This window comes from Panthera onca, chromosome D4 (assembly GCF_046562875.1).
Source record: "Panthera onca isolate mPanOnc1 chromosome D4, mPanOnc1 haplotype 2, whole genome shotgun sequence".
Classification (NCBI taxonomy): domain Eukaryota; kingdom Metazoa; phylum Chordata; class Mammalia; order Carnivora; family Felidae; genus Panthera; species Panthera onca.
This window is the reverse complement of record NC_138351.1, coordinates 11,560,104-11,587,426: the sequence shown is the minus strand read 5'-3', so window position 1 is coordinate 11,587,426 and position 27,323 is coordinate 11,560,104. Positions and strand designations below refer to the sequence as shown.

The 27,323-nt window shown below is 45.2% G+C and overlaps 1 protein-coding gene across 5 annotated transcripts in view; it reads left to right on the top strand.

Moving 5' to 3' along the window:
• The window catches only part of DOCK8 (dedicator of cytokinesis 8), a 228,608-nt gene that overhangs the window by 94,490 nt on the left and 106,795 nt on the right, over positions 1–27,323 (top strand). For all 5 annotated transcript variants that reach the window (XM_078436043.2, XM_078436042.2, XM_078436044.2 and 2 more), the window contains 7 exons: positions 2,251–2,317; positions 3,280–3,429; positions 7,553–7,633; positions 8,767–8,926; positions 11,180–11,316; positions 14,427–14,520; positions 15,264–15,426. In XM_078436043.2, the coding sequence (XP_078292169.2) occupies positions 2,251–2,317; positions 3,280–3,429; positions 7,553–7,633; positions 8,767–8,926; positions 11,180–11,316; positions 14,427–14,520; positions 15,264–15,426 (852 nt within the window). The remainder of the gene's footprint in view (positions 1–2,250; positions 2,318–3,279; positions 3,430–7,552; positions 7,634–8,766; positions 8,927–11,179; positions 11,317–14,426; positions 14,521–15,263; positions 15,427–27,323) is intronic.

Below are 27,323 nucleotides of genomic sequence, written 5' to 3'. Positions count from 1 at the left end.
CAATACACAGCAGCAGTTCTCACAGGTGGGAGAACATGGCCACGAAGACCGACATGTATTATTTGAAAAAAACCAAACAAATAGAGCCTTTTGGATGACTCTTAATGAAAATCGTCAAGTGTGGATTTCTGGTGATGTTCTTCCCAATTGCCAGCGCAGACCTCAAGCAGAACCGAGGTGTTTGCCCACCTCGGTGGGCACTTGGCCCACTCAAGGGGCTTAATATGCTTGGCCCACTCAAGGGGCTTAAATAGCATCCATATCGACTTAACACCTGCAAGAAGAGAGATGGGCCAAAGAGATTGGCGCAGCTACTCTGTCCCACTGCTCTGCAACAAACTGGCTGCAAAAACAAAAAAGAAAGCAAATTCTTTTTTTAAAAAAAATTATTTTCTTTTAATTTCTGTACTTATTTTGAGATAGAGAGCATGAGTGGGGGAGGGGCAGAGAGAGGCGGGGGGAGAGAGAGAATCCCAAGCAGGCTCCGCGCTGTCAGCACAGAGCCCCAAGCAGGGCCTGAACTCACTGACTGTGAGATCATCGTGACCCCCAGGTGAAATCAAGAGGCAGACGCTCAATCGACTGAGCCACCCAGGTGCCCCAAGAAAGCAAGCTCTTTTAGGTCAACCTGCGGTGTCAACAGATGAATAGTAAGAACTTAATGACAATGCTTAGGCCTTCCATTTCCCCAGTGATGCTGACCTGCAGAATTTTGTTTCTACTCCTATGGATTTTATAGCTGGGGAATTTTTCAACAACTGTTGAGATCAAGCACTGTCACTGCTTTGCTCTTGAGAAACGTGTAAAGCCTCAAGCAAAAAGAAAGAATCAAGCTGATGCCATATCTGCAGATGTCTGTAGCACATGGGAAAAAAAAAGAGGATGACAACGAAGTATTTGTCTCATTTGCATTTTATGTGGAGAAATCTTTTTTTTTTAACATTTATTTATTTTTGAGAGAGAGAGAGAGAAAGAGAGCACAAGCAGGGGAGAAGGAGAGAGAGAGAGACACAGAATCCGAAGCAGGCTCCAGGCTCTGAGCTGTTAGCACAGATTCCGGAGCGGGGCTTGAACTCATGAACCGCGAGGTCATGACCTGAGCCGAAGTCGGCCGCTTAACCGACTGAGCCATGCAGTCACCCCCGGGGGGAAATCTTTTAGTGGAAAATTTATTATCCCCTTATGCGAAGTAACCTCAGCTCAGACGAGCTGTCTTGGTGGTGAAACCAGTGTGTGTCAGATTTACTCAGGGAGCTTGTTTTCAATGCAGACTTTGGGACACCTTCCACCACTGTTTCCCCCCAAGAGAGAAATTCTGGTTCAGGAGATCTCAGCGGAGACAAAGAAACCTGTGTTTTGATAGACAGAGTTACCCAGTGATAAAGCCCTCCTCTCACACATGCCTTGAAACAAAACTTGGCCTAATTTACATGACTTCTGAGGCAATGGTGGTCCAGGGCCTGGTTACTGGTGCTCTCAGATGGCCGTATCCAAGGTCGTGGGTTGTTAGCCTGAGACGCTTGGAATCTGCACATCTGTGCTCCATGTGTATGCTATAACATGTGGGGAGGGATTATGCCTCGGGTATGCGGTCTCTTCAAACCCACCCTTTCGAGGGCAATGGGCAATTAGGGCCAAGAATTTTCTAGCTCTCGCTGGACCCACTCAGCTCAGTGTTTATTGGCTGTGCTCGGTTCCCTGCCCCCACCAACTACTAACTCAGAAGCTCCCCTTGCAGTGGAATTAGGAAAGGGCAGACATTCACCCCTACAGACGGTCCCTATCAGTCCAAGGAAAAACAACAGAAGTTTCCTTTCTTCACTCTCTGAAAAGCCTTGTCCCTTAGAATTGAATTCATAGGGATTCCTACCCGAGCGATAAAGGGTAAACTGTGAACAAAGCCTTTACCTGAGACAGAGGCTTCACCATCAGAAAGCACAGCAGCTACCATGATAAGAAGGGCCATGCTGGATCACACCGTGGGACCATTCTTCCCTGTCTCCCCTGTGGTGCCACAAACAAGTGCTTTTTAGGAGAATGTAGCCTCCACCACGATCTCCAGTAAGTAGGAATCTTCCACGAACCTCTCATATCTCTCCACGAATCTCCCAGTGCAGATTCTCATCTGCGCGGAGTGATCCAAATATTTTGGGGAACGATTGACATCTTTAGCCGGTTTATGTAACGAGTCACCGTCAGCAAATTCGAGATCATCTAAGTTAAAACCCTCTTTCTTCCTCTCTCTGACAGGTTCGAGATTGAAGTTGAACCTCTGTTTGCCAGCATCGCCCTCTACGATGTTAAAGAAAGGAAAAAGGTAAGGAAGGAACGACCCATCCCTGAGGGCACACTTAACTGCTCGTGATTTTTCGGGTTCATGTTTTCAGATGTCACTTCTGTGCAACAAAAACATACCAGATCTGAAAGCAGATGACCTTTGGTACGTCCAGTTGTACTGGGAATGCTGGTCGTTTGTGTTCTTTGAAGAATCTTAAAGCGAGAGCCTGTTGGAGGTGGTGGCCTGTTTGAGATCGAGAGAGAAAAGAAATAGCAGCATATGGGATGACCAGTGAAACAAGGCAACTTAAATTCATTTTTAACAGGGCATATGTGTAATGTTACCTCGGTTTGGGAGCTTTTGCGTTGTGGACTAGCCTCATCACGGATGGAGGGCGCCATCCTGTGCAGTAAATGTATTAATTTGCCATTGGAGAAAGACCTCACCAACTGTGATGTGCTTTTTTTTTTTTAATGTTCATTTATTTTTGAGAGAGGGACAGACAGGGTGTGAACAGGGGAGGGGCAGAGAGAGAGGGAGACACAGAATCCGAAGCGGGCTCTAGGCTCTGAGCTGTCAGCACAGAGCCCGACGTGCGGCTCGAACTCACAAACTGTGAGATCGTGATCCGAGCCGAAGTCGGACGCTTAACTGATTGAGCCACCCAGGTGCCCCTTTTCTCCTCCTTCTTGACTGTAAAGTAACCGAGGGCAGAGACGGCGTCTTTCCCTTCTTGCCTGCAGTGCCTAGCACGTCACTGGTATTCAGAAGATAAGGACGGGTTGATAAAAATGTAAGTGTTTCAAGGACCATCTCTCAAACAGCTCCAGAATATCTAGAAATTGTGACAAAAGGTGAATCAGATTTTCCACCAACCCCTAGAGACGTCTGTGATGACCCTCGTTTTGCAACATTTCTTTGTGGGGTTTTACTCTTCAAACCTACTTAGACCATGAGAACAACAGGTGGGACTCATTTTTTGCCTTGTTCCTTGTTGACAGATCTCGGAAAATTTTCACTGTGACCTGAACTCTGACCAGTTCAAAGGATTTCTGCGTGCTCACACGCCCTCTGTTGCCCCGTCGAGTCAGGCGAGATCTGCCGTGTTTTCCGTCACCTATCCGTCCTCCGACATCTACCTAGTCGTCAAGGTAGTTAAACACAATCTCGTTGGTACGTCGGGCATTCGGATGCTTCACTGTTGTGTTAGTCCCAGAGCACGTTCGAGATGTCAGGACGTATCCACTTGTTCTCTGTGCGATTCGCTGTCTGCGTTTCAACTTGCCCCTTTTTCCTTTCCAAGCAAATTCTGTGTGGGATACTAGAACGACTATGGGTTTTGAAGGCCTACGGTCTTGATTTTGAATCCTGGCTTTGAAGCCTTATCGCTATAGGACTTGGGGTAATGACCCAAACCTTGCTGAGACTTGGTTTCCTTATGTGTAAAGTGGGGATGATCATCCTGCCCTCCGTGGGCCGTTGTGGTTGTGGAACAAAGCCTGGAACGTCACAGGCCCCCTTCCTCCTGGCCCAGCTCTTTCTCCTATGCTTGGCTGTTCAGCTCTGGGAGGCTGCTGTGGAGGAAATCCACACAGACTTTCCTGACTCCGTTCACGTCCTTCTAGACACCTGTAGTTAAATGTTCCCAAGTCCAGGCTCTGACAATTTAAGATGTGAGCTATACTTTCTATATTTTACCCTCCCTTTTGAGCACCATGTGACAGACTGCGTATGTGCAGTGGGACTCGAAGTCTGCGGGACAGTTCCAAGTACAAGGACCTTCTGTTCTCAGCGGTACTCTTTTTTCTGATGTGAGAAAAACGGAGACTTTGTCTACACACCCAAGTGCCTGGTTAGAGGTTAACAACAAACACTGGATATTTCACTTACCTTAAGCCAAATATTTAGTCTTACTGACTGTTTACCCCAAAACTGAAAACAAAAACAAAAACAAAAACACCAAAATTCAGGTGTTCTGGTTTCATGTACACCCAGAGTTCTGGGTTTGGAACCTTTCCTAGTTAACGCAGTGTCTTACCTCCATAATCGCGTTGATTCCCCCCATGACCCCATGAGAGTAGCCTATCGATTCCAAAGAATTTAAGTGACATGGAGGTCAGCTAACAAGTGGCAGATGTCTCGGTGTGTGAGCTGCCTTCTCACCATTCTACAAAGACTCTGACACGTTACTATTGCTTGAAGAGGATCTGTTTAAGCTTTTAGGAAGCATTAAAGTTAAAATCCTATTGCTAAGAAGACACATCTGTTGTTGTCAGACTTCACACGTATCCATTTTCCTGCAATATTACTTAGACATGTTGGAAGATTAGCTTCGAACCCACCCTGGCACCCCTGTAGTTAAAGTTTTCTCAGCCTGGGAAACCAAAGACACTAGTCCCATAGAGCCGGGTTTTGCTTCAGGCTCTATTTCTTAGCGGATGACTTTATTTATTTCTTAGCGGATGACTTTATTTATTTCTTAGCGGATGACTTTATTTTGGTAAATCCATCATAGCCTGCTAAGTATCAGCAGCTACCTATAGGTTACTATTAACTTGCTTAATAGATTCCAAAATTTTCAAATATACAAATGCATTCATTTGGCCATAACGAACATTCTGTCAATTGTCTGGATACAGGGAAGACGTTTAAAGCTCGGTAAGACAGGCCCTGGTTTGCTTCTGGCTTCTTTTCCTTTACTGTAATGGCATCATTGCTGTTTCTTCCCGTCTAAATACAGAGCAAAAGGTGTGTAATATTTAGCAGGCAGATGCCATGCAATAAAGAGGAGCTCTTTCTTATTTTTATTCCCAGGCTGAACACCAGGTTCTTTTCATTTCATTTTATTTTTTGAATTTTTTAATGTTTCTTTTTGAGGTGGGGGGAGGGGCAGAGGGAGAGGGAGACACAGAGTCCGAAGCAGGCTCCAGGCTCTGAGCTGTCAGCACAGAGCCCGATGCAGGTGTCGAGCCCACGAACTGTGAGAACTGAGCCGAAGTCAGAAGCTCAACCAACTGAGCCCCCCAGGTGCCCTGAACATCCAATTCTTAACTGTATTTTAGGTAGCGTTTCCTGGTTTAGTATTGCATATACCATTGCTTTGAAAGATTATCCAGGCTTAAAGGTTGTGTGTCTCAGTTGAGGGATGGAGAATAAGGATGAGATTTAAAACTTTCAATATGAACATGGAAGGTGTGGTACCAGCCCCTCTTGATCTGACAAAAATTCCCTGGTAATTCCAACGCACCCCCTTCCCCTGCCTGCCTTGGTTGTAAGGACACATGTGTTTGTTTTACACATAAACGTGACGGGCCATACCGTGGACCCTCATAGCAGTTACAGCACTTGTCACAAAGGACCTGGCGTTACCCTGTCCACCCCAGGGAAGGGAACAGTACCTGCTGGTCTGGTCAGATCTGGAGTCTCCCACTTTCAGATTCTGGAGACCCCTCTCCTGTGGTCTATACGTGACTAATACACTGTACACGACTAATGCTTGAAGCATTCCCATTGTTGCTGCGGGGTCCTAATAAAAAGGTTCTCCATCTGTGTTCAGATTTCAGGTCAAAGACCACATTTTTAGCCACTGACTGCATGGGAAAACCAACTTCTTCCCGTTTTTTCCATAAGCTCGCCACTGTGAGCTTCAGGAGAAGAGGGGCCAAGCGTATCTTGTTCACCACCTATCTCCCCAGCAGCTGCCGCCCCGAAGGTGCTCAGCCAGTGGTTTTTGAATGAATGAACGAATGAGTGAATGATTGCTGACTAGCAGTGATACCGGTCAGACTCTAGCTCAAGAGTTGTGGTGTGTGTGCTCAGCCTGGGGCATCTGGGGGGGAATCAGCCTTTGTGAGAAGTGAGAGACTTCCGGTGTGTGGTTTCCATGAGGCGGAGAGATGCCCAATGAACAGCTCCGCACCACTTTCTCTGAACGCCACGAAACACCCTCCATCGCTGGGGTATTCCTGGTTTAAATACTATCTGGCAGTGCCTCTCAAGAATGTGTGCCTGTAAGTGATGAATCGGGGGAATCGACTCCTGAAGCCAAGACTACACTGTATACGCTGAATGTTAGCTAATGCGACAATAAATTGTGAAAACAAACCAACAAAAAAGAATCTGTGCCCGATGGAATACGTTAACCCGGATTTCTTCTTTTTTTTTTTTTTTTAAGTTTAAATTTAAATTTTTAAATTTAAACTTAAGTTAGTTAACGTAGAGCGTAATATTGGTTTCAGGAGTAGAACTCTGTGATTCCTCAATCACCTACTTACAATACCCAGTGCTCAACCCAGCAAGTGCTCTCCTTAATCCCCATCCCCCATCTAGCCCAGCGCCCCACCCACCTCCCCTCCAGCAACTCTGTTTGTTCCCTGTCATTAAGAGTCCCAAATTTTTTTTGAAGCAGCATCTCACCCGATGTCTCATCTCAACACAGGCTAATGGGATCAACTCCACTTGTTTTTCTCTTCAGGCTTCAGGTTTAACTGCATTTTCTTGGAGCAGAGGGTTGGGAAATTTCAGATTGCCCCTTTCCTTTCTCCTAAAGAGGATGGCCACATTTATGGCCAGTCAGATCGTTTACCTGAAGCAAAATGGAAGAAGATATTCGACAGTGGTGACATTAATTCATATTACCAGCCAGTTAGCAAAGTGAAAAGCTGTACCATCCGCTGCTTTTTTTTTTTTCCCCATGTCTGTTAAATCCAGAGAAGCAGCCCTAATAGGAAATACAAAGGAGACAATTACAGATAATTTATTCTCTTCATTTATTCATTTTGTGGAAGGTTTTAGTCCCCAACTTGACTTTTACAGAGGCCATATCTCTTTTTTACATTGTAAGCAATAATAAAGAAAATGAGTTTTTCCCTTCTTACATATGTCTCATGGGTTCTGTTTTATAAAATAACTTTTATTGCATTTTTTATTGTAGGCATAATGCACGTTTATGGTTTAAAAATAGAAAATACACATAAGCAATAGGAAGAAAATAAAAATAGCACATAATCTCAGCATACAAAGATAACTACTGTTAACATTTGCTGTGTATCTACAATCATCCTTTTAATATACCTTTATGATTTTTTTTTTTACACACCTATGGGGTACTCTTCATGCCAATTTTTTTCACACTAATTTTTTTAGATCAAAAACCATGTAATACGAACATCTTCCCTGTCATCACATATTGTCACAAAATATCACTTTGATGGTTGCCCCGATGCCAATGTATGGATTAATTCATGAGTTTTGTTTTAATATTTTTGTTGGTAGATTGAAAAAGTCCTTCAGCAGGGAGAGATTGGAGACTGCGCAGAACCCTACATGGTTATCAAAGAAAGCGATGGCGGAAAGGTATGATGTTGGGGTATTACTAAATGGTGACATTTTAGAATAAGCAGACATTTTCCCCAAGTTCCACAAAATAGTTAAGTCTATAATATGTCCCCATAAGAGACATTACTAAATCGTGCCTTTAAAAAGAACGAAGAGAAACTGGTCATTGATGATAACTTTTTAAAGAAATAAATTCTTGAATTCAACAAATGATGACATACCCACCAGCATCTAAGAAAAGTTGGCTAGGACAAAGCCACATCTGTTGTGTTGGCTCCAAGGCTCTGACCCAGGTTGTGAAGGTCACAGAGACCTCACGAAACTGAACCATGCCTGAGCTCTACTGGACTTTCTCAATGGTGGCAGCCAGTTTCCAAATATCCTTTCTGGTGTGGATATTTAGAAATAGGCTGAGACTTCTGTACATCATAAAATCACGTAGAAAACATAGGTACTGAGCCTGTGAAAAGGACATCCTTTCTCAGCAACCATTTGCAAAAGTTTCCAATGTGACTTTTAAAACGTGGCCTTTCTGGAATACTACTTGGCTTAATCAGTGTCCTGCTACGGACTTATAAATCTCAAATAAGATTTATTGAACTCAAGACATTTATTTTTTAAAACTTACCTTCTATTCTGAACTTAGAAAGAAAAGCTTGGAAGTGTGGTCAACCTAATAAGGAAGTCATTAGCAACCTTTATACATTTTTCTGGAGTTTTCCAAGGCAACTTTTGAAAAACAGGTTCTCTTGAAAGCTTGGTAGATAATAAGTGAAATTTTTCATTCCAAAATTTTGTCGTGCAAATCCAAGTCCTGTGGCTAGCCCCTAAAAGAGTCACTTGTTGTTTAGCTTGTATAACAAGCCTTGGACGACAATGACTTCTTTTTCTTCTTCTTGTTCTTTTCTTTTTTACTTGAAGGTATATTTATAATTAAATATTGATTTTCTTTAAACTCTTCCATTTCAAATCTGCATTTTCTTATCAGCTAGACTTCTAGGATGAGTTGTATCTTTTTCCTGCCTATTCACTCTTTTTAATCAGTTGGGTAGAGATTTTGGAGATGGCTGTCCTATTCATAGCAGAGACCATTGATTTCTTGCTGGCACCATATAGTTTGTCTCTGCTTGTCCCTTTCTACTTTCTTCTAGAGTAAAGAAAAGATTGAAAAACTAAAACTTCAGGCTGAATCCTTCTGCCAGCGTTTGGGGAAATACCGGATGCCTTTTGCCTGGGCTCCCATAAGCTTAACAAGTTTCTTCAATGTCTCCACCCTGGACAGGGAGGTAACCGATGTGGAGTCCATGGTTGGTAAGATTTTCAACTGCAGTGGGAAAGGGGGGTGTCCCAGGGTACTAACTCTGAGGTCAGCTGCTTATTAGTGGGGGCTTGGGGGTACAGTAAGGTGTGAAGAATGGGAAGGAAGAGGGAGATAAATAGGATGAAACACTGTTGTGACTGACTTACAAATGCTTGAGCGGCCAGTGGTCCCCAAAGCAATTATCGTGAACATTTGTGGAGCTGAAATATACTCTTATAGTAAGATGTTTGGTTGGAATTTTCTGGACGCTCTGACACTTTAAAAAGTTAATTTTCCATAGCCACCTCCATTTCAAAGTAAAATTTTTGAATTAACAAAGTGTAGTAACTGTCTACAGTGGGTTCAACAATGCCACTGTGGTTGGCTCGTCAGCGTAAGAAAAGCTACACTCAGGGCTTCTGAAAGCAAAACTCAGGTTTCTCAGTAAAATTTCCAGTCCCTTCAAGTTTGGTGGTGGTGTCTTTTTTTGTTTTGGGTTGGTTTTGCCACGTGCAGTGAAAAAGATGCCAAGAGAATATTTAGTGACTGTTCCAATTTTTTTTACCCTACTTCTCCTTTTCATCGCCTCACCCTTGGTCTGAGTCATTAATTTCCTGAACGGGTTGGCTATGGAAATGTTCAAGAGGGTTCAGAGTTTTCAGGTCAACCCACCCCACCTGTGGGGGAGTGTCTGTTGTCCTCAGTGTCTGTGTGTCCAGCAAATATTTAAGGCTGTGCACTTTTCTCCTGCATTCCTAAGCCCTGACATTTCTGAAATGCTGCCTGTAACGGGGGACTGGAGGAAAAGGCACTTTGTTATTGCTGCCGCTGTTCTGGATTATTGTTGCTAACTGCCAGTCAGAACTGCTGGGTTATTTCTGATTTACCAATAGCAAACCTCACTTTAGTGAATCCTGGCCTTCACACCACGGGGTGTGTGTGTGTGTGTGTGTGTGTGTGTGTGTGTGTGTGTGTGTTTAATGCCAACTTCTATGTAGATCCAGGTAGCCTTACCTGAAAGAGTTATGCATAGACTTTAGAGGGCACCGTGAAGTAGGTGATTCAGGCATAGGGTTTGCTGAGTCCTCAGTAATCTCCAGGTCAAGGATAAATTAACCTAACGTCAGAGGCTGCTTCCTAAGAAGTAATTGGGAGGTGCGGTGTATTATACCGGGGCAGTGTGGCGAATGCAGGCGGGCAGTGGAGGCACGAAGCGCCTCACAGCATCACAGCAAGAATTAAGGGTACGAGAATATTCAAAGAGGGGGTGTGGCAACATTAGCGTTCCCAACAATTTGACCATTCACAACAGAACCCCTTAATTTTGCAGTACAGAAGCAACAAGATCCCCCTAAATCACAAACAGGGGTAACACATAACTAGGCAGAGTACCAGGGTCCGAGCCAAGGTGTGGGCGTGACTCAGGGTTCTATTCCCTGTTAGACGGGTCAGCCAGGGAGCCCGGCTCCACTGCCTGGGGCTCACAGGGAGTGCGGAAGAAAGCCCAGATTCAGAACGTACACGGGCCAACCCTAGCATGTTTGGGTCACAGTCCCAAATGAATTCAGGGGCATTCGAGTACATGGCTCTCCCAACGGAGGGCGAGTGCAAAAATAAAACAAAAGCAAACACTGTTGGCTCAATAACGCTCATCTGCAGACCCAGCTCTGGCTGCAGTTTGGCCCTTGCAGGGAGGCTGACCCTGATCTCCACGTGGGAGGGGACCGCGGCTGCTCGTGGCTTCTCCACTCAGGTCACAGGAGGACTAGGGACCCCAACCGGGGGACTGAGAAAAGTAAGGCCAGTGGAGGGAAATTTTCATTCAAAACAACGATGGTCATGTTCGGTGTTCTGGCATAGTGACTTTGAACATCTCTTTTATGTACATTGAGACTAAGGTAACATTGTACGTCAACTACACTTCAATAATACCTTCTTGGGGTGCCTGAGTGACTCAGTCGGTTAAGCGTCCAACTCTGGCTCAGGTCATGATCTCATGGTTCATGAGTTCAAGCCCCGTGTCAGGCTCTATGCTGACAGCTCAGAGCTTGGAGCCTGCTTCTGCTTCTGTGTCTCCCTCTCTCGCTGCCCCTCCCCTCCCCCTCCCCTGCATTCTGTCTCTCTCTCTCAAAAACAAATAAACATTAAAAAAATTTTTTTAAATACATTCTTAAAAACCTATCTTTTACATGATAAAATTAATGACTTCTGTGTATTCAAACACAAAGGCATATGCTTTCGAATGATGATTGTTTTCCTTACAGGGAGAAGTTCTGTGGGGGAGCGGAGAACTTTGTCCCAATCTAGAAGGCTTTCTGAAAGAGCCCTCTCCTTGGAGGAAAATGGGGTCGGATCCAACTTCAAGGCCACCCCCATGACCATTAACAGCTTTTTCAAGCAGGTATCTCTTCACGTGACAGTGTGTCTGGATTTCTCCCCACGACGGCCTGGGTGTTGGAGCCCAAAGGGGGAGGTGTACGTAATGATTAGGGGAGCATGTTAGTTAACCTCGTCAAACCTCAGTTTCGTTACCTGCAGAACAGGAAGGGCGGTGCTTGTTTCTTGGGGCAGTTGGGAGTGTTCGATGACACGAGGTGTGTAAAGCTCTTCACACGGTGACCGGGACACAGCAAGTGTTGGCTCATTTGATTGACGGAAGGATTCATTCCCACTAATGCAAACTCTCCTATTTGAATTCTCACGGTCAGTTCATCTATGAGGCTATGAAAACTCTCTGGTGGAAACATCCCTTTCCCCCTTGGTCTTGGGGTTTCCTGGCCCAGCTGTTGTCCCTCTCACTCCTGTTCCATGCGCGGGCTTTCCACGTTTCTGCCATATTTATTTGCTCATAGAGGGGTGACCATTGCAGATAGTGCTTTTTATTAGCTCAATAGACATTGAGGTCATGTAAAAACCACAGGATCTCTTAGAGTAATCAACTTCATAGAGACAGAAAGTAGAATGACGGCTGCCAGAAGCTGGAGGAGGAGAGGAATGGAGAGTTGTTGTTTAATAGACACAGAAACCTTCGGTTTTGGAAGATGAAGGAATTCTGGAGATTGGTTGCCCAACACCGTAAATGTACTAACACTAATAACTGTCCACTAAAAAATGGTCAAGATGGTAAGGTTCATATTATGTGCATTTGTTTCTGTTTGGGATATCCCCCTTCCCATTGTATTGCTTTGGTTGGGGTGGGGGCCAGAGTATCTAACTGACATTTCTCATCTGTACCTGGGAATAAGACCCACCTGCCTACTTTCCTGAGCCTTTGGATTAGAGCTCTTGCCCTTGAATCCTTGAATCTTTAGCAGAATACCTGTCTCATGTAGACACCTGGAGAGTAGTATCGACACTTAGTCTTCTTAATCAAGACACGTGTGAAGAAAATGAGGATAGGAAGAAGATGGAAAGATGCTTTCTCTATCTTCAAATCTTTGGAGAAGGAAGGAACCTTACTCTGTATTGTTCCAGAGAATAAGGCACGCATGAGTGGATTTAAGTTACTGGGAGAGAAACCTTTGGCCTGGATTTCTAATGGTCACACAGACTTCCTAAGAAGGTAGTAGAAGGATTGTTGAGAGGCTGGGAAAAATAGGTAGGGAGTAGTAGAGAAGGAATATTTTTTTCCCCCTTATAAAAGGTGTCTTTATTTTATTACACTCCTCTTTCATTCAGTCATCTGATCTAATTGCAGATTTATGATCAGTCTTTTGTTTCTTGTCCATGAAATGTCCCTAGAAGGAATTTTTTTAATGTTTATTTTTGAGAGAGAGAGAGAGAAAGAGAGAGAGAGAGGATGAGGGGGCGGGGAGGAGCAGAGAGAGAGCGAGACACAGAATCGGAAGCAGTCTCCATGCTCTGAGCTGGCAGCACAGAGCCTGATGCGGAGTTCGAACTCACGAACCACGAGATCATGACCTGAGCTGAAGTCAGACGCTGAATGAACTAGCCATCCAGGCTCCCCAGAAGCAAATTTTTAATTGTCTGTCTTAGCCTGTGACAGACCAAATGGACAAATCAATCTGCAGAATGGCATCATTTATCCAACACTACACCCAGAAGCACTCTTCTGAGCCCTGTTAATATTAAGTACAGTCCTGTATTCCTCCCAAGTAATCCTTTGAGGTAGGATCTATTATTATCCCATTTTACCAACAAAGAAACAAGCCCAGAGAATGCAAAGTCAGGGTATAAAAGAACCAAATGAGGTAATTGATAAGGCATATCAAATTGAAGTGCTTAAATCTCTACCCTGATAACAATGAATGCACCTTCTTTTAAACTTTGCACAGAGCTTTATTTTATTTTATTTTATTTTATTTTATTTTATTTATTTATGTTTTTCATGGTAAGTGCACTCCTTAATCCCCATCACCTACTTCACCCCTCCCCCCACCCCCCTCCCTTCTGGTAACCATCAGTTTGTTCTTTAGAGTTAAGAGTTTATGTCTTGGTTTTCTTCTCTCTTTTTTCCCCCTGTTTTCATTTGTTTCATTTCCTAAATTCCATGTGAATGAAATTGTGTGATATTTCTCTTTCTCTGACTGACTTTGCTTAGCATTATTCTCTCTGACTCCATCCATGTTGTTGCAAATGGCAAGATTTCATTGTGTTTCATGGCTGAGTAATATTCCATTGTATATATATACCACATCTTCTTTATCCATTCGTCTTTTGATCCACATCTTTTGATGTGCATTTCCCTGATGATGAGTGATGTTGAGCATCTTTTCATGTGTCTGTTGGCCATCTGGATGTCTTCTTCAGAGAAATGTCTGTTCATGTCTTCTGCCCATTTTTAAACTGGGTTATTTGTTTCTTGGGTATTGAGTTGTGTCAGTTCTTTATATATTTTGGATACTAACCCTTTATCAGATATGTCATTTGGAAAGATCTTCTCCCATTCAGTATAGCTTGCCTTATAGTTTTGTTGATTGTTTCCTTCATTGTGCAGAAGCTTTTTATTTTAATATAGTCCTAAGGGTTTGCTTTTATTTCCATAGCCTCAGGGAAACATTACCTAGAAAAATGTTGCTATGGCCAGTGTCAGTGAAATTACTACCTGTGCTTTCTTCGGGGATTTTTATGGTTTCAAGTCTCACATTTAGGTCTTTAATTTTAGTTTGCTTTTGTGTATGGTGTAAGAAAGTGGTCCAGTTTCATTCTTTTGCATTTAGCTGTCCAGTTTTCCCAACACCATTTGTTGAAGGGACTGTCTCTTTCCCATTGTATATTCATTCCTCCTTTGTTGAAGATATATTGACCATAGAATTGTGGGTTTATTTCTGGGTTTTCTGGGTTTCCATTCTATTCCATTGCTATATGGGTCTGAGAAGGGAATATTTGACAAGAGGTTGAACTAAATTATTTCAGCATTGGCTGCAGCCCTAATTTCTATGAAAAGTGTGTTAGAATAAAACTTAAAGATCAAAATCTTCCTGGAAATCATTGGCCCCTACCCAGGAGCCCATGGTGCATTCTTGCTAACCCTAACTTCTCTTTTTGCAGGAGGGGGATCGCCTTAGTGATGAAGACTTATTCAAGTTTTTGGCTGACTACAAAAGATCTTCCTCCTTACAGAGAAGAGTCAAGTCAATTCCAGGTATGGATGGCTTGTCTTTTCCTCTCTAGCTTTGCCAAAGCCATTTATGGGTAGACACATTACTTGTCTGATGCTACAGTTTATAAAATAATGTTTGCTAAATGAGATGTGGGATTTTGCCATAGGAGTTCAGAGTCTGACTTGGTCTACTTTTTTTGAAAATCTGTTTCTATTTCTATTTCTGTTTCTACTTCTCTTTCTATTTCTATTTTTACTTCTATTTCAGGAACATCATGCTGTAGATCTGGTGTCTTGGATAATCAGACAATTGAACAGAGGAGCCTCTTTATCAAATAAAATATTGTAGGAACTTGTAGTTTAAAAAGAAAAGTGAAAGTGAGCTGCCTTGGTAGAAGATGAGAGCATCTTCCTTATTAGCAATTTGATAGTTCCTGAGGCACTTCTGCAGCACCCTCGGGTACCAGGGAACCCAGTTTGAAAACCACCAGTAGTCACGTGTGTGTGTGCTATTATAGTGTGGTAGCTTTGAAAGGAAGTTTAAAGATCCATTTCTACTCCTTGTACAATTTCTTGCTTTTTAATTTCTAGGAACTGAATCTCAAAAGTGGTCATCGCATGATCTTTCTCCAACTATCAGAAATTAGCTGAGAATTCCAAAATTCTTACATTCCCACAACTTATCCCTTTTTTTTTCATAAAAGAAATATAGTATAACGGTCTTTCTTGACTCCCGTGGAACATGACAGCGTCTTGACTGAAACAGTTCTGTTTTCCCTCTGTAGGCTTGCTCAGACTGGAAATTTCTCCAGCTCCAGAGATCATCAACTGCTGTCTGACTCCTGAAATGCTGCCAGTGAAACCTTTTCCTGAAAACCGGACGCGTCCTCACAAAGAGATTTTGGAATTTCCAATCCGGGAAGTCTATGTCCCCCATACTGTGTACAGGTAAGAAACTAAGGCTCGTGGAAAACCTTGGAACCCACATGTAGAGTTTTGTTTGGAGAATGCGCTCATTATCCTTCAACTGATCTCCTCAACTTCCTTAAGTTTGGGAGAAAATGAAATAGGATGCTTACATAACTATGGATAATTGTTAGATCAATTTCTAAAAATGGTTTATCTAATTTTATTTAACAGTGTGTTACATCATAGTTGGAATTTGGGATTACAGTGGACATATTCCTTCCAGAAAGGAAATAATCCTGCTAGTCATTACCTTGGTATTTTATACATACAGAAGGACATATTAGGGAGACCAGTGTGACCAAAAATGTTCTCATTGTCTGAAAGAAAGCTTTTTAGCTCAAGACCAGCTCTGTCCGGTAACATTTATAGCAGTGATAGAAATCTTCATTACGTGTGCTCCCCAATACAATAGCCACTAACCACATGTGGCTGTGCAACATTTGAATTGGGGTGCGTGCAATGGAAGAATTGAAATTTTGATTTTATTTAACTTTATTAATTTCACTTTAAGTTCAAATGGTTGCACGTGGCTGATGGCTACCATATTGGACGTCATGGAACTAGATGGTAAAAACCTAATAAGTTAGGCTGCCTCGGTTTCTTAGAGTGCCTTCTCGGGGGGCTGGGGCGGGGAAGCTTGTCAACACACATCTTCCAAAGCCATTGCTGCTCATATCTATTAGTTTTTATCTTGAGAAAAAAACTTAAATGCAGGGAAAAATGTTGTAACAGGTGCCTTTCCTCTACCGTCTAGAAATGACATTTGTTGTTTCTTGTATCTTATACACATACACGTGTACATTCTTACTGGTTATATTGAAGCCTCCTTTATCCCCAGCCTCAAGTCCCAGACTTCTACCTTGCCTCCCAAATGCCATTGTTAACCATGAACTTGGATGGGTTCTTTCCTCTATTTTCTCTGGTTTGAGACACACACCCATATACATACATGTATCTGTGAACACCGAATGATGTTATTCTTATATTCATTTTAAATGTACCTAAATAGCTTTATACTCTACGTTACCCTGTACTTTTTTTTTTAATTTTTTTTTTAACGTTTTTGTTTATTTTTGAGACAGAGACAGAGCATGAACAGGGGAGGGTCAGAGAGAGGGAGACACAGAATCTGAAACAGGCTCCAGGCTCTGAGCTGTCAGCACAGAGCCCGACGCGGGGCTCGAACTCACGGACCGCGAGATCATGACCTGAGCCGAAGTCGGCCGCTTAACCGACTGAGCCACCCAGGTGCCCCTACCCTGTACTTTCATACAGCAGTATGAGTTTTCTTCTCTCTTATTGTGAATTCATGAATTTTATTGATGTGGTGCGTTGCACTCCATTACAGTCATTATCCTGTATACTCAGTTTGTCACACATATCACCAAGGGGAAGTCCTTAACAGCTTGTGTTTTAGAAATATTAATATAGATTCATATAGCATTTATTTTTTAACGTCTATTGATTTTGAGAGAGTGTGCATGCACCTGCATGAGTGCGGAAGGGGCAGAGAGAGAATTAGAGACAGAATCCCAAGCAGGTTTTATATTGTCAGTGCAGAGCCCCATGTGGGGCTCGATCCCATGAACTGTGAGATCATGACCTGAGCTGAAATCAAGAATCAGAAGCTTAACTGACTGAGCCACCCAGGTGCCCCTATGTAGCATTTAGTCATTCTTTTTAACTGCTGTATAGTATTCCTTTGTGTGAAGATGCCATATTTTACTTATCCATTTCCTGTTTTTCTATTAATAGATATTTCTGGGGTTTTATTTTCCAATTTGGGGCTCTTACAAACCCTATGCAAGGTGAGAATTTTTGCATTTGTCTCTCTGTGCACATGTGTGAAAGTGTCCCTAAGCAACGTTCCTTACAGTGAAATTACTGGGTCGCCAGTGATACACATTTTCAGCTTTTTTCATACTGCCCCTTGTTTCCAAAACTGTACCAGCACGCAGTCCTTCCAGCAGGACAAGTGAGCTGATTCCCCAGACCCTCATGCATATTTGCCAGTGTGACGTGTATGTATGTGGGACTGAAACGCAAAGAATTTCAAAACTCACCCAATTCCCATCCCCACCCTCACATTTCTCGATGTGCAAAATTGAGACCCAGAGAAGGTGAGTGATTCATTGAGGCCGAAAATCACAGAAAGGAATATAAACAAGCATCCGCTCAGTTTGAAATGAGTCTCTTCATGGGGTGCCTAGTGGCTTAGTCGGTTAAGCATCCGACTTCAGCTCAGGTCATGATCTCACGGTTCGTGAGTTCGAGCCCCGCATCAGGCTCTGTGCTGACAGCTCAGAGCCTGGAACCTGCCTCCAATTCTGTGTCTCCCCCTCTCTCTGCCCCTCCCCTGCTCACTCTCTGTCTCTCAAAAATGAATAAACATGAAAAAAAAAAAAATGAGCCTCTTCCTTTCAGTACCGGTGAGGTCCACGTGGTCATTTCCCTACTTCATCCTTTCTAAAGCATCTCTCCGTGGTCTTTTCTCATTCCCTAAATACAAACCCAGCCCCAGTCCCTCTCCTTAGATAAGTATTTCTGGGATAGTGGTTTCAGCTCCCCACTCCCTAGGGGGAGATGAAGGCATGAAAATGTTTGCTTGTGGAGACTGTGTTTGTATCTTTTTAGAAACTTTATCCTACCTTTGGAAAAGGAAGCGCTTGTGGCGGAATAAACTTGCATCAAATGAATTCTTAGTTAGTCAGCTTGCCCTCAGCACTTAATCACCCATGGAGGCATTTACAACTCTTTCTACTCCTTGCTGCAAACATGCTGCCTTAATGACATCACAGCAGGACTCAGAATGCATTAGTGCACCTGATGATTCAAGGGATGGAGGGGTACTAACCAGGACAAGTCCGGACAGATTTCTCTGAACCCAACTTGCCATCAGGAGAAACAGACCCGCAGGTGCCCAGTGAAGGCGCGCCAAGGCCAGCCCATTAGAAACCAGGTCTCTCGTTTTCCTTCAACGCCTTCTCTTGGCTCCTAGGCCACCATACTTTCTAGCTTGTCTGAGGAAGGAGCGTTACAGTGAACTTGGCTCAGAACCTCTTAGTGGGGAAACATCAAGGAATTTGGAGAGCTTCTTGTCCAAATCTTTAGAGTGGTTTCAGTTAGGTTGGTCTTAGCAGCAACCCAGCCCTGGACGAATCTTCTCCCTTCCTGTATCTCCCTCCCATTTCACAAAATAGAAATGGAAGCCTCGCGTTAGGTCTCAACTGCAGGTCAGATCAGTGAGCGGACTGTTGGCCTTGGCTGACCCACTCTTCTCATTTCTGTCAAAATCCGCCCCCCCCACCCCACCCCCGCCTGTTGTTGCTTTTTATCTCCTTATACCTCAGGAAACTCACAACCTTGTGGCTTTTCTATCCCCTTCCCCTCTGGTCAAAGTGTCCCTAAGCAAGGATCTCCAAACCTATTTACAGTATGGGATCAACAGTGGGTTTGTCCTAAAGCCTTATCTCTCCTGAGAGTCTTATCATGTAAGAGGGACAGCAGTTTGTCTTTCTTTTCGAAAAGTTTTCCTTTGATTTAGTGGGATTCTGGATACCATCCTAAGGGTTTGGCATTGGGGAACTCGCCCTGTTGACACTGCTGTTTCCAGGTCTCTGATCCTGGTCACGGCTGCATCCATCTACCAAAATCAAACAAATGAAGATTAAAATGTCCAGGGCAGGTAAATTCAGGCATAATGCTTTGTTTTACGGAGGGTTGACCTCATGAATTTGAAATGATGGCTTCACTTGTCAAAGTTCGATCTACCTGGAACTTGGGGAGAGTGCGTCTTGTGGGTCAGGCAGGGAATGCCCGAAGGTATCACATCCAGCATTTGAATTTCAAATTTGTGTAATTTTCACCTAAACTGCAGAGCTCCCGTGGCGGAGGGAACTATTACGTGGATCTAATGACAGATGGAAATTTCCTGGCCTTGAATGTGAGTGGTGGCCAGAGTCATACATATTACAGGACTGTAATATGGGTGAGGCTTCTAGTGAACACCGTGTGAGTAGAACTCAGTAGAACTTATTTTTTTACCTGTCTTAAAGGAGCATCTGCCATGGAGCCTCAAACAGAATCGGTTTAGGATAGGCTGAAACTGACTTCCTGTCCTCAGTCCCCGCCCCCATCCTTCCTACCCCCTCGTTCAGGGTCACCACCTCGTGCCACAGTCTGTTCTCTGTGAATGCCATCGTGGTGCCTCTGCCTTATTCAGATTGTTTTAAGGAGGAATCTGCATGAACTGTAGGAGCACTACCCTGGGCTCCAGCAATATCCCCCTGAGCCAAAGCGGGTCGGTCACGTGTAAAATAAACATTCTAAGGGAGGAGGTGAACTTGGAGCCAGAAGTGCTATTGCCAGGAGCGGCCGGTGTCTTCCAGACCAGGGGCCTTGGCCCCCTGCGGGCCCCGTGCTCGGGTACAGGCGTGGAGGCTTGTCCCGCAAACCTCGTTCCCTGCCACAGACCCAGGCCGGGCCCTTTGCAGAGTCACCAGCAGGACAGTGATGATTGTGAAGAACATCGGGGAAAATGAGGTTGGTAAACAGGATTATCCAAATCTGAGTTTGGCACCCCTTTCTCCACGGCCAGATGAAGAGAGCACCAGTTGTTAGGCCAGAAACATGTTTGAGCCCACTCCTGGCTCATTTCCCAGGGACGCCCGGCAGCTGGTAACGGGGACACCAGCTGCTGCCTTCCAGTGGGGGCAGGGGGGGGGGTGGGGAGCAGGGCTGTCGTCAAGGCCCAGCGCGACCTTTCAGGACGTCTCCTTCTGCAGCCGCCACGGGGGTGTGTGCGGAGATCACAGGTGCTGAGGTTGTAATGAGCTTGTTAATCTCCTCGCCGTCCCTTTAGCTGGTGATTATATCAGAGAAAGCCACATAAAGTGCGTTTTCATCTCTTAGCCCTGCCCCCAGAAGCCTCTGAGGTCTTTTCATCCAATTAGCTGACTTGCAGCGGACGACCGTGCTTGCCGAGAACAAGTGTATCAGTTAGAACATGATTTCTTTGATGGATAATGAGCTGTTTGCAGGCCTCCTCCTATTTAGCTGAATGTTCTCAGACCGGCCGTCTGCATTCCCAAGGTTCGCCTGATGTCTGGTTGAACAGGGAGGTGCCTCCCATATCACAGGGAGGGGGTCTGAAAATGACTGGCAGACATGTGATGCACAGAGATACAAAGAAGGGTGTAGCAGAAATGTGGGAGCGGATCCTGCATGGGTGTCTGGAAAGTAAAATGGAGCGAATACGATTTATAAGGAAAGGAATGAACCAGAAGTAATTCTGGATGAGATGGTCAGGAAGGAGCTGGGCCATGGTGAGTGGACGGTGTCCTTGAGAGAGACTTTTATTTGGTCCAGGGAAGGGGACTCCCAATCTGAGCTCAGCCGGCCGTACGTCCGGACTGGACGTTTTCAGTACTGTGTCCTGAGGCTGGGGGTGTCTCAGGGTCCACTGCGGGGAATTATTCTATGTGCTACCAAAGCAAGCACAGCGGGAAATTAATAACACAGTACCGGGGGTGCCTGGGTGGTTCGGTGGGTTAAGCATCCGACTTCAGCTCAGGTCATGATCTCGTGACTCATGAGTTCGAGCCCCGCGTCGGGCTCTGTGCTGACAGCTCGGAGCCTGGAGCCTGCTTTGGATTCTGTGTCTCCCTCTCTCTCTGCCCCTACCTTGCTCACACTCTGTCTCTCTCAAAAATAAATATTTAAAAAATTTAAAACAAAAAAAAAACAAGTGCAAATGCCCAGCCCCCCCCCCCCCCCCCCCCCCCCCCCCCCGGAGAGGACCAGGCAACTCCATCCACCTGACTTGGGAAGCAATCCCAACATACCCTGGGGTATCAGGTGAGGTGAATTTGGCAAAGAGAAAGTCCTGGTTTATCAAGACGCTGCAACACAGCGGGAAACCTCTCCACATGGGGACAGTATTTTTACAGCATAGCCCAGATGCTGCCAGCACTCCAGCATTCCTGCTAATGAATAATTGGTGGTTTCTGATGTGATTGGCCCTGGTGTAAATCATTATCAAACAATACCTTCCTTAAATAACTGTCGAAATGACAACTCCCCATTCTTACTTAAAACAAACTTCTATAACTTTTCACACCTGTGCAAGCCTGTTTATTGGCTAAATTCCTGCTTGTCACCCTTTCAAGGGATCTTTAAAGAACTCTAGCGGAGTTCTTTAGCCTGAAAACCCAGTCCTTAGTTTTTACTAGTCTTAGCAAGCAGTTGCTTGTGGAATATGGGGTTTATTATAAACTAGCATTTCATTTGGAACAATAGTACCACACAGGCAAAAAGCAAAGTGAATTCCTGGTGCCTGAATTGTCCAGATACTTAAGTCCCCGCGCTTGACTTTGCTGTGGCACACAGTCTCACCTTCCCGATGCCTTGCTCCAAAACTCGGGTGTCCTCCTTTTTGGAATGAAAATCAGGAGGGAGCCAGTTAGCTAAGATGGCTTACCAAGTGCAAGTTTTGCAAAGCCAGCCTGCCACCACAACATTCAGCCACTTGAGGGCACAATTTGCTCACTTTCTAGGTGTAGACACACCTAGTTATTTTTTTCCATTTCAAAGCAGATGGAGTCTTGATTTATTAAAGGAAAACACAGCTTTTTTTTTTTTTTTTTTTTTTTGGCTCTTGAAGCACAGGATCAAGAAAAACTGGAAAGTATCCCCATGTCCCGGAAGATGGCTATTGTGATTTTTTGCAGAGACAAGTATTCTAACCTGTCAACATCTGCCTTCTTTCCTTAGTCATGACCTTAGAAATCTGGCACGTTTCGAATCACTATGTTGTGCATCTAAAACTTAGGTAACGTCATGTGTCCACTCAGAAAAAATTCTTTTCAAGAAAGGACGTGAGTGAGACAGTAATGAACTAGTGTCACAGAGGGTTCTGTGTTCGGTAATGTCACTGATGCCACATGTCACAGCCCCACATTTGTCTCTGGTTTATACTCATTCCTTTTGTGTCCATTAAGTGTTAGTGTGAGCGTCCTACTGAAAGATCCCGTTCCGTGCACTGAACCATGGTGAAAGTCATTTTTCCTTTGGATGCTTCATACAGCGCTCGGCAGACAGGCTGGTGCAGCGTCCTGTTTGGACACAGACGGGCAGCGTAAGGTGGATGGGGCAGAAGCATCAGGGAAATGGTAACGAAAGTGAGACCCATCTGGGCCCACGTTTGATGATGATGATGATGGTGATGTTGAGCAGTCGGCCCAGATTAGAAGGAGCCTCCTAAAATTCGAGAAGCCTGGTTTCTTTGATTTCTAGACTCTCATTTCTTTTATTATTATTTTCACATGCGTTCTTTGAAGTGGCTTGTCCTCTGATGACATATCCTTCAGAGAATTGTTCCCTCTTACTTCCTGCATCGTGCAGGGGGACCGTGCAGGGGGAAACATCTTCTCTCCTCTGTAGCTTTTTCACCCTCAGTTCTGACTTTGTTGTGTACTTGATACATGATCTAAAGGTACAGGTTCATCCACTCTCCGCCAGACATGTTTGGCCATCTCTAAAGCAGAGGTATTTAAAAAAAAAATTACTTATGTTTATTTATTTTTGAGAGAGAGAGACAGAGTGTGAATGGGGGAGGGGCAGAGAGAGAGGGAGACACAGAATCTGAAGCAGGCTCCAGGATCCGAGCTGTCAGCACAGAGCCCGACACAGGGCTTGAACTCACGAATGGTGAAATCATGATCTGAGCCAAAGGCAGCCGCTTAACCTGATTGAGCCACCCAGGGACCCCTAAAGCAGAGGTGTTTTAACAACCCTCCATAATAATGGACGTCCTGTGCTTTCTGGGCCTCAGACCTCACCCTTGGCCTTTCTCAGCAGAAGTCACAATGCCCTGAGGCCAAATGTTAGACGCTGTGTTAGGGTCTTCCCAGGGGACAACGTGGGTACCGGTTGGGACAAGGCTGGCTAGCCCCATAACACAAAGTGAAATATATTTTATTTCAAATTTTACTGATTTAGATTCAGCTATTTACTGATAGGTAAGCAGGGGAGGACTGAGTGTTCCAGTGTAATGTAATTTTTTAAAATTATACAGTCAGATTTCTTGGATATTTACCACTAAAAAAATGAATTTCACATACCCACCAACCTAAATACCAAAAAGGTGATAAAACCAAAAATGTGCCCGTTCCACCTCATTTGTTTTATGTTCTTTGTTTGACAACCTTCAGGAGGTAAACTGGGATCCATGCAGCTGTGTAGAAATAGCCATCTTATAGTTCACTAAGGATGACAGTCGAGGAATTCCACTTCCTGGCTCATTTGAATGGTTTTAAAGAGATTTCCAGGCCTCAGGCTAAAAATTAGACATTTAGCAATAAGAACATCTCAAAGCTCATGTCTCAGCTTTTCCTAGAGTTTCTGTTTTTCTTTTTAATTACTTATTTATTTTTAGGGGAGAGGGGCAGAGAGATAGGGACAGGTAATCCCAAGAAGGCTCTACGTAGACAGATCCCAGGAACCATGAGATCGTGACTTGAGCCGAAAGGAAGAGCCAGTGGCTTAACCTGCTGAGCCGCCCAGGTGCCCGAGCTTCAGGTTTTAAAACCTTCACACCTGTGCTTCCTTTTGGCCCTGGCCACTTTCTTCTTGAGGGTGACATGGGTGGTGTTTTCTCTCTCATCAGGGTCCCAAGACCAGTGCAACAGCCTTTCTGAGATCCCTTCTTGGGTCCAAAGACAGGAAGCAGACCAGCTGTGGCTAGATTTACATCGCTGCCATGTCGGGCTGCCAGTTCACACCCCCTAGGGTCACACACACACACACACACACACACACACACACTCTATACTCCATTTCACCTTTGAGAAAATTGAGAAAGAGACAAACCCAAAAACCTTGGCTCCTCCCACGCTCGGAGTTCTGTTCTCTCTTGTCCCCATGCATCACCAGCCTTTACATATCCCGGTTGCAAAACTTTTTACTTCACCATCGTTGAGCCGCATGCTGCTAAAGGACACACCACCCAGGACACTTGGGTGCTGCTGTAATTCTCCCGTAACATCAGTGAGATGTTCCTAGTGAGGAGAGGAAGAGGGAAGGGAGGTGAGATCCGTTCTCCTGGGATGGACTTTCTCCCGCTGTCCTCACCAGCCAACCCACGCGTGGCGGAGTGGACTGACCGATGGCTCCTTTTGCTTTTGTAAAGAACAAACATCAAATTAGTGGTCTGTCCTGGCTTTGTGAAAAAGCAAACCGAGAACACTTAGGCTCCCCAGGCCCCCTTCCAGCCAATATTTTGACACCGGTAAAACTTCGTTGAGACCAAACCTGAGGAGCAACTTTAATGGGGACAAATGGGAGGAAGTGTCTTTACCAAACAGGACCATTCAGCCTGAAGGGAGGCTTCTGTGGTGCCAAGGAAAAGTACCCATGATCACAGTCAAGAGACTCTCGGTTTTCTCATCTGTAAAATGGGATACCTCTGGGATACTTGGGGAGTTGAATAGAGACTTTACGCATGAACGTGCTTTGTGAAATGTAAACCGCTCTACAATATGCCTCTTAATTGTTTTACTTGTGTTAAGTGTTTGCGTTTAACCTGATCGTAAACTCCTTGAGGGTAGTACGTTGCTCCCTGATTCAGGACCTAACGCTGTTTATGCAAGTGGTGGAACCCGCTCGCTCCCTAAATGCTCTTGGTACTGGCATGTGGGAGGGGTAGAGGCAGATTGGTTTTTAGCTGATTCGCCGGTATTTTGCTCTGGTGGCAGGTTGGTGGCATCTGGGAGCCAGCTGCGTCCCTCATGTCTCTAGCGCCCCGATTATCTCCTCTGCAAGGCACTGGTACAGCCAGGGTAACTTCCCCAGCTTGCCTTGTGGGGTCTGTCTCTGAGATTCAACTCCAAGCAGGTGCCCGGGGAAGGCGTGACTCTCGTGGGAAGGTTTTGATGTGATCTCCTCATTGGGGATTGGGTTGGACCTACCACTTGGATTGGAAGACATCAGTCTTCCCATAGTCTTGTTTCAGAAGGTTAGCCCTGGTCTTGTGAAGGTCAGGAGAGCAGACAGTTGATGACTAACTTTGATACTTATTACGGCTGGAAAAGAGGCCCTATTTCTTTCGTACCCCTGGAGGGGCTCCTTTCTCACCAATCATCGAAAATGAAAGATCGTCTGCAATTCTTTTAAATGCCGTGAGGCTGGCATTGAAACCGCCCATTGGTAACTCACGTAAAATTTTTTTATATTCCCATTGTTTTCTTCACGGTTTTTCTTCCCTGGTCCTGGAATTCAGGCCAGGCCGTATTTGACGAGTTAGATTCTGTGTGGATGACGTAGCAGACTCTGAGTTTTTAGGATTTACTCAGCAGGCAGGGCCACGTTCAGCGAATGGCATTGACAGAGTGGAATAGAGGGGGGGGCTTGTGAAGAGTGGAAAGTTTCCCTCGTGATGTCCAGGGTCTGTTGACGCATCAGGACGGGATGGTGGGCACGCTGTCTGGTAAAGATATTCCAACCAAAGTTCCCGGCCAGTTCGCTAGCGATAGTGAGTGTCAGGCGAACCCTTTCTTTTTGCACCGTACCCATGTAGAGCTTTCCCTGTGAGGATCAGGAACTTGCCAGAAATTTAGCAGTTACCTAATACGTGATTCTGTAGACATGTCAGCACCTCCCAGCAGTTTCCCTGCTTGATTCGTGGATATTGGGTGTGTGTGGCCATTTGTAGAAAGTCGTGGAGGAAGACACCTGCAGCGGGAGTGATGTTTGATGTTGCTAAGTGTGAACCCCAAGGCGGGTCCGGGGCAGAGGTGGGTGGGGGAGGCCAGACGCACAGCTCTGGAGGTGGTGCCTCCAAAGTCGTTGAGAACCCCTACGTGTCCCTCCGAGGTCGCTGATTTTTCCAGGGACTGCAGTAGCTGGTGTTGTCACAGAATCGCTGTAGTACTGAGCACAACGCCACCACGACAGATAAACGGGAGCGGGCCACCTGCTGATTTCATGAGGTCTCGAGTGTCTTCTCCCAGAGTCACATTGAAAGGAACCCAAACTCTGGCCTGGGAATCCGTGTCTCTGGCCAGCAGCCAGGGTGCTGACTCTGTGTGTCTCCAGGGCAAGGAGAGGTGCAGCCCATGACAATGACAGTTGCCCCAGCCCTCCTAGTGGTCTGGGGATGGGCACAGACCATCACACTGGTGATGAGCCTGGGGATTGAGAACTCCTCCCTACCCTCCCTTCTCACCCCTGCCTCGGAGCACCATACCTGTCCTTTGAAAAGCTTGCACACCTAGCAGAACTGGTCTCCTTTGAATGATGTTGACACGTTCATCTGGCCACTATGCTGGGGCCACCTGCCACATGCCAGGCACCGTGCTTGGTGCTGAAAGAGACCAGGAGTGACGCCTCTCTTTGGAGGCATAGCCCCGGTCTCCTAAGAGACACCGGAACCACTTACAAAAATGCCAACCCGCTGACAGCCATGCATGCAACTTTGTCCTATAGCCACCTTGAGATATTTGCAAGTTCCCCCACGTCCAAAACCCAGACAAGCCTCCTCTCTCCCAAGCACCCAAAGCAGGTGTGTGTTCATAGAGGGAGCTGGGGGGGGGGGGGCGGGGCATCGGGACGATTTATGTCTTCATAGACCCCCAAATGCATTACTTTCTTCCCCCACCCAAACCAAGGGATCTGACAATATTAAAACCCATCAGAGGGTGCCTGAGTGGCTCAGTCCATTGGGTGTCCAACTTCGACTCAGGTCATGATCTCACGGTCCGTGAGTTTGAGCCCCGCGTTGGGCTCTGTGCTGACAGCTCAGAGCCTGGAGCCTGCTTCGGATTCTCCCTCTCTCTCTGTCCGTCCCCCACTCAAGCTCTCTCTCTCTCTCTGTGTGTCTC